The 18,377-nt window shown below is 43.0% G+C and overlaps 1 protein-coding gene across 3 annotated transcripts in view; it reads right to left on the bottom strand.

Annotated features, from left to right (window-relative positions):
• Positions 1-13,537: 13,537 nt before the first annotated feature.
• LGI1 (leucine rich glioma inactivated 1) overlaps positions 13,538-18,377 on the bottom strand; it is a 34,931-nt gene continuing 30,091 nt past the window's right edge. For 2 of the 3 annotated variants that reach the window (XM_010974298.3, XM_010974299.3), the window contains one exon: positions 13,538-16,828. In XM_010974298.3, the coding sequence (XP_010972600.3) occupies positions 15,993-16,828 (836 nt within the window). In that variant the 3' untranslated portion in view covers positions 13,538-15,992. The remainder of the gene's footprint in view (positions 16,829-18,377) is intronic. The other variant, XM_010974300.3, reaches the window with a different exon arrangement.

Here is an 18,377-nt window from a genome sequence, read left to right as displayed (position 1 = left end):
ATCTCGTATTCTGATTGTATTGATGTTATCTTCTTTAATTTCCTTGAAAGTTTTAGACAGATTCATTTCAGAGTTTGTTTTTTTTTTTTCAGATCCTTCTTGCATCTCTGTCATCTCAGAATATAAAATCTCTCTTTTGTGGCTACTTTCTATTGCGCTAAGTGTGTTTTCTGACCCTTCCTGGAAAGCTCATATGGTGTGGGAATTTCCTCCCACACGTCCCTTGTCTGTGAGGCAGTTTCTTAGCTGCCTTGGCCTTGGTCTCATGGGTTAATCAGACTCAACCCATGTCCTATGTCTGCAGCTCAGCTCAGAGCTCCCCATTTCTGGAGTGACCATTCTCCAGTTCATGTGGTACAGAGCAGAAGGGGACTCTGCTGTGGACACTGGCCCTGAGCAGTTAGTGTATTTCTGCTACAGTCTTGATGCCTGGGTGGAGCTATATCGTCCACCGTTCTTGGGTGGGAAGCCCAGCTCAGATTCCTGTTACAGAAGGTGCATTCGGTCCTGTCCGGGGAGGTATCCAACTCCAGCCCTGCTTGCCCGGCTCCAGTCCTGCCTTTTGTCCCTGTGGTTTTACATTTTGATTATTGTTTAAATTTTACTTCTGTCTTGAGCTGCTGAAATTTTCCTCTTGTATTTTGAGAAAAGGGTATAAATATATATTTTAACATCTTGTCTTTCATTCTTTTGGACTTGGAGCACAGGAAATAAGATCATGAATATGTTTACTTTGAGACCTTTACCCAGAGATTTTCATCCCTTTTTAAAAAGTGAGCATGACAATATGTATCTGAACCCAAAATATATATATATATATTTATATCCTTTGATCTAGTAATTCTGCTCCTGGAAATTTATTTGAGGAAATAATCCAAAAGAAAGTAAAAAGCTTCATGCACAAAGATATTCATGATTATTTTTGTTTATAAAAAATCTGGATATATTATGAATATTTCCCAACAATAAGGAGATATTTCACAAATATATCCACTCAATGTAGTTTGGGGCAGATTCTAAAAATAATAACTCACAAAGAATGGCTAATATAAAAAATGTTTGTTATAATTCAAGAGAGAAAATTGCCCTTAGCCATTTCTTGTTGTTTTGTACAAGTATGCTTAAAAAAAATGGACAGAAATATAGAAAGAAGAATGGAAAGAAATGATACCCAAGTGTTAAAATGATTGTCTCCTGGTGATTTTTTACCTTTTATTTTCTATATTTTCAAAATTTCAGGTTGTGTGTATGAATCATTTTTATGAGAGAAAAAGACCTAAATAAATATGTTGTTTGAAAAGCTGAATGATAGAAGAATGAAATTTTAAATAGGCATGCTTTCTGTGATTATAGAGAATGGGTTGGCATGCCACAAAATGATTGATTACGATACATGGTTCTGATAGGCCACACACAGCAGAGGGAGCTTTTGAGTGATGGGATTATTTATTGTAATCAGCTCACTTTTCAGCATCAGGGCACAAGGAGCACTGGGGCAGAGGTACAGAGCCAGGAGGCAGGACTAGCAGGGGGTGGCAGATGGCAAGAAACTACAATCTGTGGGCCACTGGCCAGGAGCCGGGCTCCAGTGAGGAAAAGGGCAGACTGGGGGACGACATGGGGGTCAGCTGGCAGGAGGCATAACCATAGGCAACTTCGTTGAGAGTTGCTGAGTTTGTTCCAGGCACTGTTTGGACCCTGAAAATACAGACAGACAAGACAGATGCGGTTCTTGTCTTCATGAAACTTACAGTCTAGAACAGGGGTTGTCAGACTTTTTGGGGAAGGGGGCAGAGAGTAGACATCTTCGGTTTTGAGGGGCTATGCCACTTCTGTCACAGCTACTCAGCTCTGCTACAGTGACGCAGAAGCCGTCGCAGATGACGGTGAACGAATAGGAGTGGCTGAGTTCCAGTAAAACTTAATTTACTAAAACAGATGGTGGCTGGATTTGGCCAACTCGTGATCTAGGGGGAAGACAGCCAGTAAACAAACACACACGTCAACATGAATATTGGATTGTGATCACTGCCCAGAAGTAAATAAAAAGGGTGATGTTGATGTGGTAGTGAGCTACTGTAGGTGGTCCACTTTATATTTTATCTTTTGTTAGGGCACGGCATCCATGCAGCCAAGCATACAAATCTGAAGAGATATATAGAATATTCTTAGCAGCCTGGAGCCACGCCCTGAAATATTGGAATGATCTGTGCAACCAAAGAGCTGGGCAGAGGGAAGCATTCCAGGCAGAAGGGAAAGCAAGGGCAGGATCCTGCGGCAGGAAAAGACCTGGCATTTTCCAGGAACAGCAAGAGGTTCCATGTGACTGGACAGCAGCGAGCTTGGAATAGAGTGAGATGTGGGAGTGGAGGAAAATCCTACAGAATTTATAGGCCATTGTGAACATTCTGTATTTTATTCTCAATGTAATGAGAGCACAGTGGAGGGTTTTAGACTGAATGGCACGGTCTGGCTGAAGTTTTAAGATGCTCTGTGAGCCAATTTCTTGTCTTGTGTCTGGACTTTTCTGTAGTGATGTTTGGTTAGGGCTGGAGACAGGGACTGGGAGCTGGGAGCTGAGGTGAGATGGATGGGAAAAGTCCATCAAAGAACACCGTTCCTACCCACCACGTGCTGAACCACAGACATTGATTGGTTTCATGAAACACCTCTTTGAAATGCTATGGTGACAGGATTTATTGACACCTGTCACTTAATTAAGGATGCTCAAGAACTGTGCATTAATCATAGACAGGAGCCTGAGATGAGTGCAAGCAGGGAGCTGAGAGGCAGGCTTAGCTGGCAGGTGCAGACCTGGCAGGTGCTAGAAAGGTAAATAGTGAGGTCGGTGCGGAGGCCCCTGGATGAGGCTGGGGGTAGGGGGTGGTCATAGTACACAGCACCCAGGCAAGGACACTCTGAGGTTGTAGGAGCCTAAGAGATTTGGTTTGATTGTGTGTGGCTCTGTTCTGATTTGATTTTTTTGAAGATATATTGTGAGGAATGGTTAGGAAGTGTCCTGTGGTGGCAAGGAGACAGGGGATGGAGTGTGGATGGGTAATTAGAGAGACACTAGCTATTTGGGGTTCATGCCCTGCCTCCCTCCCTACCCGCCCCCCCCGGCCTTTCCTTCCTTCTTTTTTCTCTCCTTCCCTCTCTCCTTTCTTTTTTAAATATATAGGCAGTGAGAGAACAAGACGATATAATCAGTGGGTGCCACCTTCTTAGGGCTGTCATGGAACTAAGGTATTATTTGTTGTTTATCTGACATTTAAAATTAGCTGGGCATCCTGTATTTTTATTTACTGTATCTGGCCATCCGGCACCCATGGCTTTGGTTTTGCCACTTCAGCCAGGGAGCAAATCTCCCCTAAGACAACCGCCACCAGGAGGCAGCCGGGCGCTGCACTCGCTGGGAATGACCGGTCTCCGGGCTTCTAGGTGGCTCTGAGTCTGTCTTCCTTCCTCCTCCTACTCCCAACACCCACTCCCAACTTAACCACGGACTTCCCAACTGCTCACTCCTAATCTTGTTTTGTTACAACAGCTAAACTCATAAGAAACATTTACAACCCTTTCTAAATGTAAAAAGAACCCATAATGTAACACGCATCCTGCCTTCCCGATTAATTGTAGTCATACATTAATTCTTTCTTCCTTGAAAAACCTGAATTTAGCTTAAAAGACTCACAGTTCCTGTCACTCACCCCCTTGACCTGGGCGCCCCTCCCCTCCCCACGGTCCCTCCTGCCCTGTCTCCACGCTGGCTCTCTGCTCCTTCTCCCCCTCCCTTCCTTCCTCCGCTCGTCACCATGGTTACGTGGGGAGCTGCTTCTCTGGTGCCCTCTTCTATCGCCTGCTTCTGACGTAATTTCCCCAGTGAATTCCAACTCTTCCTAGTTATCTCTGCCCTTATCCTCCTTCAATGAAGAAAGAAAAAGTCCATCAGAGAGAGAGAGAGAGGGAGGGAGATAGCAGAAGAGAGAACTCCAGCAGCTCAAATAGCAAAATTTGTTCTGTCTGTAACCAGGACACTTTGTCCAGCTGGTGTTACTTCTCCTTTCTGTTTTCCCTCTTAAGCAGAAAAAGCCTCTCCTGATTCCATGCCTCATACTCTGGCATGAACCTCAATCCACATTTAACACTTACTTAACTAAGCACCTTTTTTGGTCTTGTGGCTGTACTTACACCGAACAACTGTTTTCTTCTTTAAATGCCTCCAGTTCTGGAAGTTAAAAGGGTCCCTCTAGGACAGAAAAAGGAACTGAACCAAGACCACCAGCCCTGTCACATAGGGAGACGTCACTGTAGAAAACACCAGCCTGGTCAGCCTGGGCCACAGAGAGAGGTCAGAGCGCAGCCACAGCCGAGCGATGAGACGTTGACGTGGAAGGTCCAGGAGAAGAAACCTTCCAAGCGAGATGGAATGGAAACGCCTCTGACAGCTTTAAAGCTGCAAAGGTGATTCCAGAAAGCTTTTGGAGTGATAACATGGAAGGGAAGATCAGGAACGGCAGGGATTTGATTGGTGTTTTTGGCTTCTGGTAAATTGAGATGCTGTGAGTTAGGTAGTTTTCCACATTCCTCATGAGGTTCAGGATAGCCTACCTGAATTATGCAAATGCTCGTTTAAAGGAAGAGGCAGAATTACTTTAGTCTGTCCTGTAATTTTATTGAAACTATGATTCATATGGTCCATTCTCAAAGAAGACTTGCATCAAAGAAACATTCAAGCAACAGTTTTTGTTTGTTTGGTTGTTTTCACTGTCATGGAAAGGCTCTAACCCACAGAAACCCTTCTTGGAATCCCCCATGTCCTTGCCCACCCAGTCCCCTTACACAGATGCTTCTGGGTATCTCTTTCCCAAACCATGACTTCGAACACCCTCCTTCAGCCTAATCTGTGCGTGTTTTGTGTTATTCTCCTCCCAGTTCTGCTTTCTGAGAGTCCCCAAAACATGACTCTGCTGGGAGGACTTGGGGAGAGGAAGAAGTTGAATAGAAGACAGAACCTTCTTTAGCTCTGAGGCCAGGGGAAGGGCTGGGAATACATCGGCAACAACAGCTTTGCCTGCTTAAAATTACAGCTTTGATAGCAAAGTTCTCAAAATAATTTCCTTTACTGCCCCGGCCCATTGGGACAGTCATCTTAAGCAGCAATAACTCTGACCCTGGGGTTCCATAAGTCTTGCTGTGTTCAAGGGCAGTCAGATTCAACCACCCTTAGTCATGGCTGGCTTCACCAATGGCGAAAGGGAGGTGACGAAGCAGGCCCTCTCTGTGTGTGTACGATCCTCACCATGTTCACCATCACTTCCGTGAGAACACTGACCTGGAGAAGAGGGTGGAAGGCAGGAGATCTATTGGGAAGATGTTATCTCTCTTTGTTGTGGGGGTGGTGGACGTTGGAGACACAGGAGAGGCAACAGTAAATCTGGTGGGGCCTGCAGGGAAGGGTGGGTGGTTGTTTCAGTCTGAATTTAATTAATTGCTTCTATATTGGCTGAGACACTAGGAGTTTATGTTCTAGTCTTCCCCTTGGGATTACAAGGCTTTGGAGGGTTAATCCAGCCTCTCAGGAGGCAGGCCAGTGGATTGATTTCAGGGAAGAACACCACCTCAAAAGGGACAGGTTTGGGGTGCTCCTTTCCCGCTGAGAAAGTCTGTTTAGCACACTAAAGCAAGACGCTATTTAAATATTGTCATCAGTTTCAGACTCTTCCTCTGGCCCCTGCTGCTTTCCTCATCAGACTGAAGCAGGACCTTGGCAAAGTTCATTCAGCAAAATTTTAATTATTATTCCAGTTCTTGAACTTTGGTATTTGGTAGCCCCTGGACTCTGTTCTTGGAATGTCCAGAACAGCCTTGCTGGCCACTCTCAGAAAAGAAAATCTCTTTCCCCAAACTTCCTTTCCCACTGTAGCTGTACCTTTCCTGGGGACCACCCTTTGTGGACCTGATCTCCAGGAGCACAGATGTCCGCAGTGGCTGCCATGGTCCCAGGGCCACATGCAGGGGCAGGCTGCTTCTGCTGCCCTCTGCTGGACACATTGGGCTTGTTTCGCCTGTTAATCACTAGGTCACATCACCCTCCCTCAAAAGGCTGCAATTCTTACCCTCCAACTCGCCTTCCTCAGCTGTCCTTGGCAGGTACTAAGCCCTTTTATTATTAAGGAGCATGGCATGAAGCCATGTTGCAGCTTCCAGGTAGAGTTTATCTAACATGCCTGGGTGAATGATTCTGGCACCCATCATAATGGATAATGGGTTATTTCTGGGAAGGGCCCTGAAATATAATCAGAAAATGTCTGAGCTCATCAACTGTGCCCTGCCTCTCATTCGATTTGTTGTCAGACAGTGATATCTCTCGACCTTGCCCCCACATTTTGTGATAAGTCTCATTTGAGGGCCTCAAAACACAAAGCCACTCACTAGAGCATGCTAATAATTGTTATTGTTATGATTCATCTTCTGTAGCATCCTTGAAGTGGTGGCTGAGCTTTGCAGAAATTTCAAATATCAGCACAAGGTTGACCCTTTAAACAGAAAGCAAAGGGGAAAAGATTTGGAAAGATGCTGATGGAGGTAAAACTGGGTATCCTGGAGATAAAGCAGACTAGGTTTAGATACCCCAATGTGCTGGGTGATCAGGGATCAGCAATACAGGTCAAATTTTACTTTATAATGTAGACTTCTTCAGAGTCTTGGGCTGGCCCCTCTGACCCTTCCCAGCACACTAATGCAGGCCGGCAGCGCAGTATCTGGGATGTGCTTCTGGGAGGATCCACCTACCACGTAGCCTTTTCTGTTTGCCACAGAAGGGCGTTTTAGCAGATAGGTGTATTTAAAAGTGGCCTGCACTCTGCCCCCACACCAGGGTAAATACTGTAAGCACGAACATCTGACTCATATCATTGATGATTACAGGGCATACTGGCCTTAGATTAAGAAGACAAGAAAGCGAAATCCTCATTAAACTAACAGTGACATCGCTAAGAGGTGGCTGGGGTGGGGAGGGAAGGAAACTGAGTCCCCTTTAATCTCCATTTTGGGGAAAACTTTCCTTTAAAAAAGTTATCCAAGTATTATATGAAAGTAATTTTTTTTCATTTTCATATTCCTCTTCATTAAAGATCATTACCAGATATTGAATACAGTTCCCTGTGCTGTACAGAAGAAATTTGTTTTTTCAATCTACTTTGATAAATAGTCGCCAACATTTGCAAATCTCAAACTGCCAAATTTATCCCTTTCCACACCCTTTCCCCCAATAACCATAAGATTATTTACTATGTCTGCAAATCTGTTTCTGTTTTGTAGATGAGTTCATTAGTGTCCTCTTTTTTTCTTTTCTTTTTTTTTAAGATTCCACATATGAGTGATATTATATGGTATTTTTCTTTCTCTTTCTGGCTTACTTCACTTGGAATGATGATCTCTAGGTCCATCTGTGTTGCTGCAAGTGGCATTATTTTATTATTTTTTATGGCTGAGTAGTATTCCATTGTATAAATATACCACTTCTTCTTTATCTAGACATCTGTCGATGGACATTTAGGTTGTTTCCATGTCTTGGCTATTGTAAATAATGCTGCTATGAACATTGGGGTGCATGCATATTTTTGAATTAGAGTTCCTTCTGGATATATGCCCAGAAGTGGGATTGCTAGATCATATGGTAAGTCTATTTTTAGTCTTTTGAGAAATCTCCATACTGTTTTCCATAATGACTGCACCAAACTACATTCCCACCAACAGTGTAGGAAGGGTCTCTTTTCTCCACACCCTCTCCAGCATTTATCGTTTGTGGACTTTTGAATGATGGCCATTCTGACTGGTGTGAGGTGCTACCTCATTGTAGTTTTGATTTGCATTTCTCTGATAATTAGCAATATTGAGCATTTTTTCATGTACCTATTGGCCATTTATATGTCTTCATTGGAGAATTGTTTGTTTAGGTCTTCTGCCCATTTTTGGATTGGGTTGTTTTTGTTGTTGTTGCTATTTAGTTGTACAAGCTGTTTATATATTCTGGAAATTAAACCTTTGTCAGTCACATCATTTGCAAATATTTTCTCCCATTCTGTAGGTTGTCGTTTTGTTTTGCTTATGGTTTCCTTTGCTGTGCAAAAGCTTTATAAGTTTAGGTCCCATTTGTTTATTTTTTATTTTATTTCTATTGCTTGTGTAGACTGCCCTAGGAGAACATTGCTAAGATTTATGTAGAGAATGTTTTGCCTATGTTTTCTTCCAGGAGGTTTATTGTGGTTCATATGAAAATACTTTTTAAAAATCAAATTAAAAAATTTTAATGAAAACAATGGTAGCAGCCAGTGCATGCTTTGTCACAGCTCTTTTCCCCTCTGATAAAGTTACATAGGAATGTCTCATATAGTGGCTATTCCATCAATTTATGCATCAGTATATGAAGATTATGGTGACTTGGAACAGTGCTCTCAGTTGCATGAATAAAAAGAAGGCTTTATTATTTTAAGCCAGTAATATTTGAGCTCTACCAAAGGGTTACCATATACCCCAGCCTATCCTGACTGATAAAATTGATGCAATTTAGTTGTCAATCACTAGGGCTCTGATTTCAGACAAACCTAGATTTTTTAAAAACAAAGTATGGTTGATTTACAATATTGTGTTAGTTTCAAGTATATATAGCATACTGATTTAGTATTTTTGCAGATTTTTGCATTATACATTATTACAAGATAATGGCTATAATTCCCTGTGCTATATAGTACATCATTGTTACTTATCTATTTTATACATAGTAGTTTGTATCTCTCAATCCCATACCCCTCATTTTCCCCTCCCTGCTTCCCTCTCCCCTTTGGTAAACACAAGTTTATTTTCTGTATCTGTGAAAGACAGACCTGGATTTGAATCCTAGCTCTGCTATTTACTAGCTACATGCCTTAGGCAGACTTCTGAACCTCTCTGAACTTCAGTCCCTTCTCTAGAATATAGTGATAGTAGGAGTATTGTCACAAGGTTTGAATGACTTAAATATGCGTAAAACATTCAGCATGTGTCCTGCACATAGTAAATGCTCAATAGGTGGGAGCTATTATTATTGCCTTCGGTGATTAACCGTGTTTTTAGCCTATTTAACATAAGTTCACAGGCAATGACCATACAGGAGGAATGTGTGTGAGCCAGCACAGTTATTGTGCTAGATGGAATATTGCCTTATAGGAGATACAGAAAGGAGTATGTTCTTGAAGCTTTGTGGTGAAAACAAGTGAACATATGACCATTTTGTGATAGTGGAGAGGAAGGAGCCTTTATGTTTGGTTTTAAAAATAGCATCTCTGCTTTTTCACACTCCATTCAGAGAACAAGCCCTCTTTACTAAACCTTGATGAATTCTGTGCTAAAAATACTCCATTCCCATTTGGCTCAGTGAAATGTCATATCCATTAAACACGAACATACCAAATGCTGCTTGCAGATCCTCAACCCAGCAAATCCAGATCAACAGGAAACTGTGATCATCCTCAGCTTGTTCGTACTGTACATCTCAACAGATTATTCTAAAGGAGTATCTAAGGCTTAATTGTTATCTTAGGGCTATTTTAAATTATAAAAATAAAGAACTCATATACTCCAATTAACTCATCTTTTAAAAAAAGGAAATTGTGGCCCAGAGAATGAAAATGACTCCTGAAGGTCACAAAACAATAAAGGTGATGACACTGGGCCAAGATCTCTAAACTTCCAAGCTAATTTTTTTCCCATTATAACAGAGAGTTACAGAATCTTCAGAGCTGGAAGGACCTTTAGGATGACCAGATCCAGTTCCAATAAGTTAGAGAAATTGAAGCTGAAAGAAACTTAAATGTCTTACCCAGGGTAATATTTAAGGCCAGCATGTTCCAGATTTTTTAAAGGCCAACTATTGTGACCATAGGTTTAGGGCTCTTGACAAGCCACTGATCAGCCCAATGTGGTTACTTAGAGCAGGGCCCCCAGTCCCAGTTAGTGGGGACTGGTAATGGGCTATCAACTCAGAATCACCTAAGGGATGTTTAAAAATAAAAATTCCTGGGTCCCATTCTTTGAAGATTTAGTGTCAGTGAATTTGAGGTGAAGGTCTCAGAATCTGTATAGTTAATTGGCTTTCTGGGTGATTCTGGGGGACACTCCAATTGGGGAACCATTATTAACAGAAGTCAGTGCTGTATGTTCTGCTCTCTGCCAAGACTGGCCCATGATAACTTACAACTAATAAATGACTAGATACCTGTGGGAAAGCTTAGACAGGGAAAGTCCTGGACCACCAAGGAACTTCTAAGATTTTCATCTGCAAAGCCAACCTCAAGGTGATTCAAGCAAGGAGATGGCTTCCCTTGCCAGATGGGGATTGATCCGAAATGGTAGCGTATCCAGGAGAACAGAAGGTGATCGAGGAACACTTGGTCTCATCCCCCAAGCATGCATGGCCACTGGATCAGAATTGACAGCTTAACTTCACTTGGGAAAACACCATTTTGAAACAAAGGGTATCAGCTTAAATATTTTAAAACAGAGTATTTAAGAGAACACCATTTAAAATGTATAGAGAAATTGTAACAATGAATCACCACGAATAATAGACAAAGATGGGAGGTTATATTTTGTCAAGTTTCACAAAATAAGAAGGGCTCCCTGAAACCTTTTAGTGAAGGGATTCTAGACACATCTGAGGGTGTGGCCTCTCCTCTGGAAACTCTGTATCTCTATGTAGAGGTTCTCAGTAGAGAGCACACCTCCTGCTGATGACTTTTGTTGTTTTGCCTGTCTGGCATCCTTTCCTTCTTTCTAATAGCACTTTAATTTTACTTTAGGGAAGCACCCTTACTTCACTCTCATTCCCTGTGGTTCTCACCTGTGGATTCTAGGGTGGCACGTGGCCCAAGCTTGGCCAATCTGGGCACTCTGTCTTTAGCTGAAGCCATTACTTCAGGCATGGGCACTGGGCCAATGAACACCAGCCCCCACTTTTGCTAGAACTACTGAGAAAGAGGTCTTGCTAAAGGGCACGCCTCAACTGGCAAGACACAGTGTTGGAGCCGCTGGTGGGAGTCTCTCCACCATGAAAGGACTGACTTAGGAAGAAGTCAACATCGAGGAAAATAGAACCAAGAGTCAGAGAAAGACAGATTTATGAAAATAGCATCTGAATATCTGGTCCAGGTATTTCTGAAGCTAGATGCATTTTTATGTTTAAACTAGTTCAGCTGGATTTCAGCAACTGACAACCAAAAGAATCCTAACCACTATACCTCCTCAGGGATCAGAACTTGGGGTGAATAAATAAATGGTCATGTGTATTTGGAAATATCCCCATGGATAATTCTGATACACCCAGTGAGAGCGGACAGGGTTTGGAGACAGGAAGAGGGCTTATGCTTTTCCTCACTGGACCACGAGTAGTGGAGAATGACTTCTCACTAACTGAGGAAACTTGGCCAAAGTCACATAGACTCAATATAATAAACCCCTCTTGAACTTGATTCTGTCTTCCTTCAGAAAAAAAAAAAAACAAACAAACAACATAATATACTTAAAAAATACATATCACTTAATATGACTGCTGACAGAGACGTGGGAGAATTGCTTCATTTTATCATTCAGGAATATCTGGCTTTTTATGAGCACAAAAGCCAGACAGAACTTTGAAGAGCTATTTTTTACACAACATTCTCTCTGCATGTAAGTGCTTAGGTGGACAGGGACTGGCAGTTGTGTGGAAGATAGGTGGGTGGTTGAAGTGGATGCTTTAGTGGAAGGAGAAGCTGGGCCAAATTTGAACTTCACCTTCAGGACTTTGTAGGGCCATTGTAGGTCTTCCTGGGCCTGGATTGCTTTTATTAGAACCGCCTCACAGTTCAGCTGCTCTCTTTGCCAGATTCTAATTCCTTCTCCTCTGCAGGTGTTGATCTCAAAGGTGCTACCTAATAAATGTACTTCCACTTCTAAGAGTCTGGTTCTCAGGTGACCCAACCTGGGACACCATGCTTCCCAGTCATCTTCCCACTCTCCCTCCTCCCCTCCTTTTTACTCTCCCTCTTCCCCTCCCTCTTGGTCCCTTTTCTTACACCTTGTCTCTCTTCTTCCCTCCCTCTCTTTTCTCTCCCTCCCTCTCCCCTTCAGACTATGTAGTTTCTCACCTCTGCTTCTTTTGGAGTTTCTGCTTCACTGTCTTTTGGACCAGACTTCTCTGCTCTCCTGGTATGTGGACCATCATGGCTGTTCCAGAATGCAGCAGCACCTCAGTCACCATCGCTGTAGAGTATGCTTCAGTTGCCCACCCTGATGCCCTTTGCTGGGTTGGTGCATCCATCCTGCAGCGTGGGTGTTGATTAATGACAGCTCATGTTGGTACCCTTCTCTGGAGGATTGCCCTTAGCCATCTGGAACCTTCTCAGCTGGAGATACCTGAGAGGTTATGCCCCATGCTCTTTAGTCAATGACTGATCAGATGAAGCATAGAAGTGTTCACCACCCTTGCTGCAAGCAGGACACACTCTGTGGTACGATTCGTGCCCTAGAGATCCCTGTGGGGTCACGCCAAAGTTGGACTTCTCCTGAAAGGATATCTTTGCACAGCATCTTCCCCTACTCTATGCTGCTCTCTCTCCCTTACCTGAGGGCACTCTTTCAGTAATTCCCACTGCTTTGAGGCAACCTGATTTAGGATCATCACCTTACAAGTATGGTGACTCTGAATAATTGGCCCAGCCTCTGCTGTCCTGATCCCAAATATCCAGGAGGGAGAATGGATTGGCTCAGGCTGAGCCCAGCGCAGCTTCTGGGTTGAACACGTGGATTGGGGGTTCACTTCAGGTCTAATCATTTATAGCTCGAAAGGGGGCTGAGTGGCATAGTGTAGAGTAGATGCAGGGTACAGGGAGAGAGGGCAACTCTCAGAAAAGGCTGGTCAGTTCCCGCAAAAGTGGACCCTATCGTTATGTCCTCTTTTCCAGCCTTTCTTGAATTTACTTTCTTGGTCAGCCTCCTCACTCCTCACCTCTCTCCCCATCTGCAATCCCAGGTTCCAACTGGAGGGTGAGATTTTGAAAGGCAGCACCACGTGATGGAGAAAGGACTGGGCTGAGTGTCAGAAAGCTTGGATTTTATCCCGCCTCATCCAACTCACTTCACATCTCTTGAGTCTCAGGTTCAAAGTAAATTAGATAGTTGGTTTGTTAACTTAAATATTCAATGCCTGCATGAAAACAGGGCAGAATCTACACCCATAATCTCTGCATCCCTGAAGTCAGCAGACTGCCCAGCTGGCACAGAGTAGGAACACTGTTAACCTATTGAAAACAGGCGATATCCTTTAAAAATGAAGTAACAGTGAATTACATTAAGGCAATAAGGTAGAACATGGCCCCAAAACATGTAATTTTCTGGGCGTGGAGCCCATTAGTAACAGCCAGCACTTGGTGAGTGCTAATGTGTGCTAGTTCTGTGTTAAGCACTTCGTATATTATTCTGATCACTGCGTCGGTGTAACAAATCACCCCAAAACTTGGCCTTTTAAGACAATCATTTTATTGTGCTCATAGGTTCTATGGGTCAGGAATTCGGACAGGGCATCATAGGGATGGCTTGTCTCTGCTCCACAGTGTCCGGAGCCTCAGTTGGGAAGATTGATGGCTGGTGGTGGCTTGACTGCCGTGGGCTGGAGTCACCTGGAGGCATCTTCACTCACAGGACTGGTGGTTGATGTGGCTGTTGGCTGGGACCTCAGCTCGGGCTGTTGATCCAAGTTTGGGCTTCCTCTGAGTGGTGGCCTCAGGTTGGTAGGACTTTCTGTGTAGCAGCTCAGGCCTCCAAAAGTGATTGTCCCAGTTTCACAAGGCAGAAGCTTCATCTTGTTTATGACTTAGCCTCAAAAGTCAAACTGCATCATTTCCACCACATTCTATTGTGATTACAAGCCCATCCGGATTGAAGGCTGAGAAATTAAGTGCTTTCTCTTGATGGGGTGAGGACAGGTTCTCATAGAGCACGTAGTGTGGGAGATATTGTGGCCATATTTGGAAAATTCAATCCACCAAAGGTGCATTGTCTCATTTAATCCTTCTACTGTCCTTGGAGTAGACATTACTGTCCCTTTCCTGATGAAGAAACTGAGGCTCAGAGAGGTTATGTAACTTGCCTGTGGACAAAGCCAGTACATGGCAGGGCTGGACTTATATGCAATCTGTACCAAGCAGGTGTTCTCCAACACATATATGCTGCTTATAGGAAAAGGGAACAAAGAAAGTCAGACATTCAAAGGCCAGTTCTCCCCACATGCAGGATCATGAGTGGTCAAGTAGTCTTCTTGTCCCCCATAATCCTGATGTAGGAGTTAATACCTTCCCCATGTGGTAAAGGAATCTGGTTCCTCTGCATAACTCCCCAAGGTGTTGCTTTCCAGAGACCATGAAGCTATTGGGTGTACCTTTGATGCCTCAGGTTCGCCAGATATGTGCTGCCAGTTGGGTTGCTGTCTGTCCCACCTGCTCCCACCCTGTAGTGATTTGGCAAGAGTGTCTTTGGAGCAATGAGCTGGAGGAAGCTCTAATCCCCTCCTTGAAGGCAGCACACAAAACCAAATCGTGCCAAGAATATCTTCTCTACCATGATCCCCTTTTGAAATCACATCTTCCCTTTAAGTTCAAACAAGGACCACTTCTTCCAGGAAGTCATCTTTGATACTCCCATGATACTTAAAATAGGAATGTTCAGGTGATATTTGGCACTCACTGCTTACACTGTTATTTTTTGTGTCCAGTCCCCCCTATTAGACTTCTAAGGCCCCACAGGTCAAGGACCACTCCCTATTCTTTCTTAGTTTTCCTCCCCAAATCAGAGGAACGATACCTCGTTCTTAACAGGTACTCAATAAATAGGACTGATTAGATAATGGACCTCATGAAGTTTATTATTAAGTTTGTAACAGGAGGACACATACGCATCTTCAAAAGCAGTTTTTGAGAGCCTGCTCCATCACAGGCATTGTGCTAAGTGCTAACTACCATGTGATCCAGGGTCAGAGATTTAAGACATCAGATGTGAGCCCGCTGGGCACTCAGCAGCATGTCAGTAACATGTCAGAACTGCTATCTAGAAGCGAAGCATCCTTGATCAGAGAAGAGGCCTTCATCTCAGATACATTTGAGGAAGTGCTTTAAGGTTACAATTTCTATCAGCTGTCAGAGAATTCTAGAGTCAGACATTTAGAAAGTCCCTGAATAGGGTTTTTAAAATCCAAAATCTTGACTTTAGCTTCTTCTACAAGTTGTCTGAATGAAGTTTTCAGCTGAAGCTATCAGATAGGAAGGGATGGGCTTAACTGTTCTTTATTTTAAATTAGCCTTCTTGTAATAGGAAAATTTCTCTTCCCTTCTTTTAATCTGTCACCAGTTCACCTCAAAGTGTTCCTAAAAGCCATGCCCTTTGAATGTTCAAAATCAGCTGATCAACCTGTTAATAAATGATGGGTAATCAATATCAGTGTTCATCTTCACTCATTATTCACACCACACATTCTTGATCCAAATACAACCCTATTATATAAAACTATTTCCTCAACATATCATCACCAAGAATAAAATAACTCCTGTAAATAATTACCTTTGGGATATGAAAGAAAATGTAAACATTTTATTTGGCAGTTGTTTCTGAACACATGAATAAATAAATGGAAAAGTACATATTAATATTTCTTTTTTGGAGTAACAGATACCATTAAACACTTATTTACACGTCTTTACTGCAAAGAACAGTTACACAATTCAATTTTGTCTTATAAAAGGTAACTTCCCACACCACTGGACTGGACGGTTAAGGATGGAGATACTGGTAGTGCTTGGTTCTAGCAGTCTCAATGTTTGAAAGGCATTCCTTTGCAAGTGTGATAAGAAGAGTCATCATGCATTGAGTTCATCCGGATCATGTACTGTAGAAAGTTTCTGATGGCAGCCAGAGAATTTGGTGTGTCATGCGCTTAAGTCAACTATGACATGTTTGTAAATCTGTGTGTTTCCCTTAAAACTGGAAGCAAAAAGAAAATTGCGCTTATTAATGGACACGTGTGTGAATGATCTTGGTGCCTGAACATTTAATTCCTGAAATTTCACAAATTTGGCTTTCTCTGCATCCCAGTTATACACTTGAGTAAAGGAATAATCACTTCCGAGAATTGCATATTGATAGTTATTTATCTGAAGAGGCTGGAACACCATGGATCCTCGCGAAGGCATCCTTTGAATATCCTGAAATGAGGAGCCTCCCCATTTCATTACTTTAGAATCACCAATGAATCTTGTCAAGCAAATGTACACATCACCTTTCACTGAGAAGTGCTTAACGGCATACACATCCTCCATGTTAGGGATGTCAGTTTGGTTAGTGAATAATTGTATTGCTTTGTTCCACTGATAAATTACAGGACGCTGGGAACTACTGGACAGGATTAAATGAGGCGTTCTGAGTGCCTGAGGTGTTCTGGCTATTTCTAAGTATTCCACATCAGTATCCCTGTACCACGCATGTAAGGATTGATGGGAGTAGAATCCATTTCCATTCCATTTATAAATGGTAGTAAAACCAGCTTTTGAACTGTCAGCAACAACAAAGTACCAGTTGTTTTCAATCTTGAATGTTTCAATATCATTAGGTTTTCGGATTTTGAGAATTTCAATGTCCTGGATTTTTATGAATTTATTTGCAAAACTGTCTCGCTTATAGATGTGAGAGCCGCCAAACAGCTGGGCCACAATAACATAGAGCTGAGTTTCAATGACTATAGGCTTGCACACTACAGTGGACGTGCCTGGGAAAAGACAAAGGAGAGATTAGGTGGACAGCCATCCTCTTTTGGAGCATGTAAACCCACAGGCTGAGGCCATGCAACTGCCACCAAAATCAGCCTGGTTAATTAGGCAAGGCCAATTTCCAAGGTCCAATGGCAACAGGATCTTTCTGTGCCTTGTGCCTCATGGCACCTTGTTACCAACAACTGAGTTGTCACGTCACATCCAACCTGCACTAGGTGTTCAGGGCACACGGCCGCAGCCTGAGTTTTCTCTCACTTCGTAAGGAAGGAAAGCATTGCTTTCCCTAACACATAATGAGTTAATCATAGTAATTCCAGTGAGCATTGCCGTTTATTGAGCACTTACTATGTGCTTTGCCAAATCATCTCATAAAACTTCTCAACAACCTTAAGGGCTAAATATTATCACCCTCCCTTTTTCAGTTGAGCAGAATGAAGCTCAAGGAGGTTTGGTGCTGCTGGGAGGAGGCGGGGTTGAGATTCAAACCCAAGCCTACCAGCCTCTCTATGCTCTTAACTCAATCTGGCATGAGGAGTTAGCTGTTCCAGAGCTTCCAGCTTGGATTAGGATTTCACGAAGTTCTAGAACAACCCCATAAAGTCCTGAGTGGTAGCTGGGGCAGTCCAGCCTCGACTTGTTACTGGTTTGCTCTAGGTATGAACTGCTTCTTGCTCTAGAATAAACTGACTTTCCCCTGAGATAGGAAAGAGACACTACTTGTGATTTTTCTGAAGCTTTAGGTCACTGGTGGCAGAAGACAAGGAAGAGGCACCCATGAGAAAAGTGAAAGAGGGGTACCCGTTGTGGGTATTGCTCGTGAAAGTCACTTTGGGAAATCTTGGAAGACAATATGAGGGGGTCTGTCAGTAGCCTAGCTGGGCATCCTTTGGTAAGTGTTCAACATTTACCAATAGATTCTGATCTCCTATAGGGAGCTTGGCTCTAGGAAATGTAGAGAGAGCAGGGCAAATCTGACCCCCTGTCTTCTGACAGCAGCTTTAAAGGCTCCAAGGCAGTGAGTTCTGCATTAACTCCTTCTATTAATTGGCTCTATCCACAGGCATTATCTTATTTGTGACCCTTTTCAGGGCTCAGCTGATTCTGTGACCTTGGGAAAATCATTTAACTTCTTTGGGTTTCAACGTTCTCTTCTGTGCACTGAGGGTTGGTACTAGATCAGAGATGACCACTAGTTATCAGCCAGGAAGCAGTATTGATTGACTGATTGATTGTGACTGCCTAGAGAACTGTGTTGAGGAAGATTCTGTTCTCTGCAAGGAAGAACACCATGATAGATTAGCGATGTCTGTCTGGGGTGAGGGAGGGGATAGTGACTGTCTGTGTAACATATATTTGTCATCCTAGACTAGATGATGCCCTATGAAAGTCTGAAAATATATGATTCATTTTTTCTTTCAAGTACTCATCTAAAGATTCATTCAAAGCAATTGACAGACTGTACACACATAAGAAGAGCCTGGTGTAGATTGCACAAAGCCCTGCTGCAATCCACTGGAAAACTGGTGGGGCTTAGGGAGAAGGGGG

Source organism: Camelus dromedarius, chromosome 8 (genome assembly GCF_036321535.1).
Source record: "Camelus dromedarius isolate mCamDro1 chromosome 8, mCamDro1.pat, whole genome shotgun sequence".
Classification (NCBI taxonomy): Eukaryota; Metazoa; Chordata; class Mammalia; order Artiodactyla; family Camelidae; genus Camelus; species Camelus dromedarius.
Note: the sequence above shows the minus strand (reverse complement) of the source record. Positions and strands in the feature narration are given on the sequence as shown.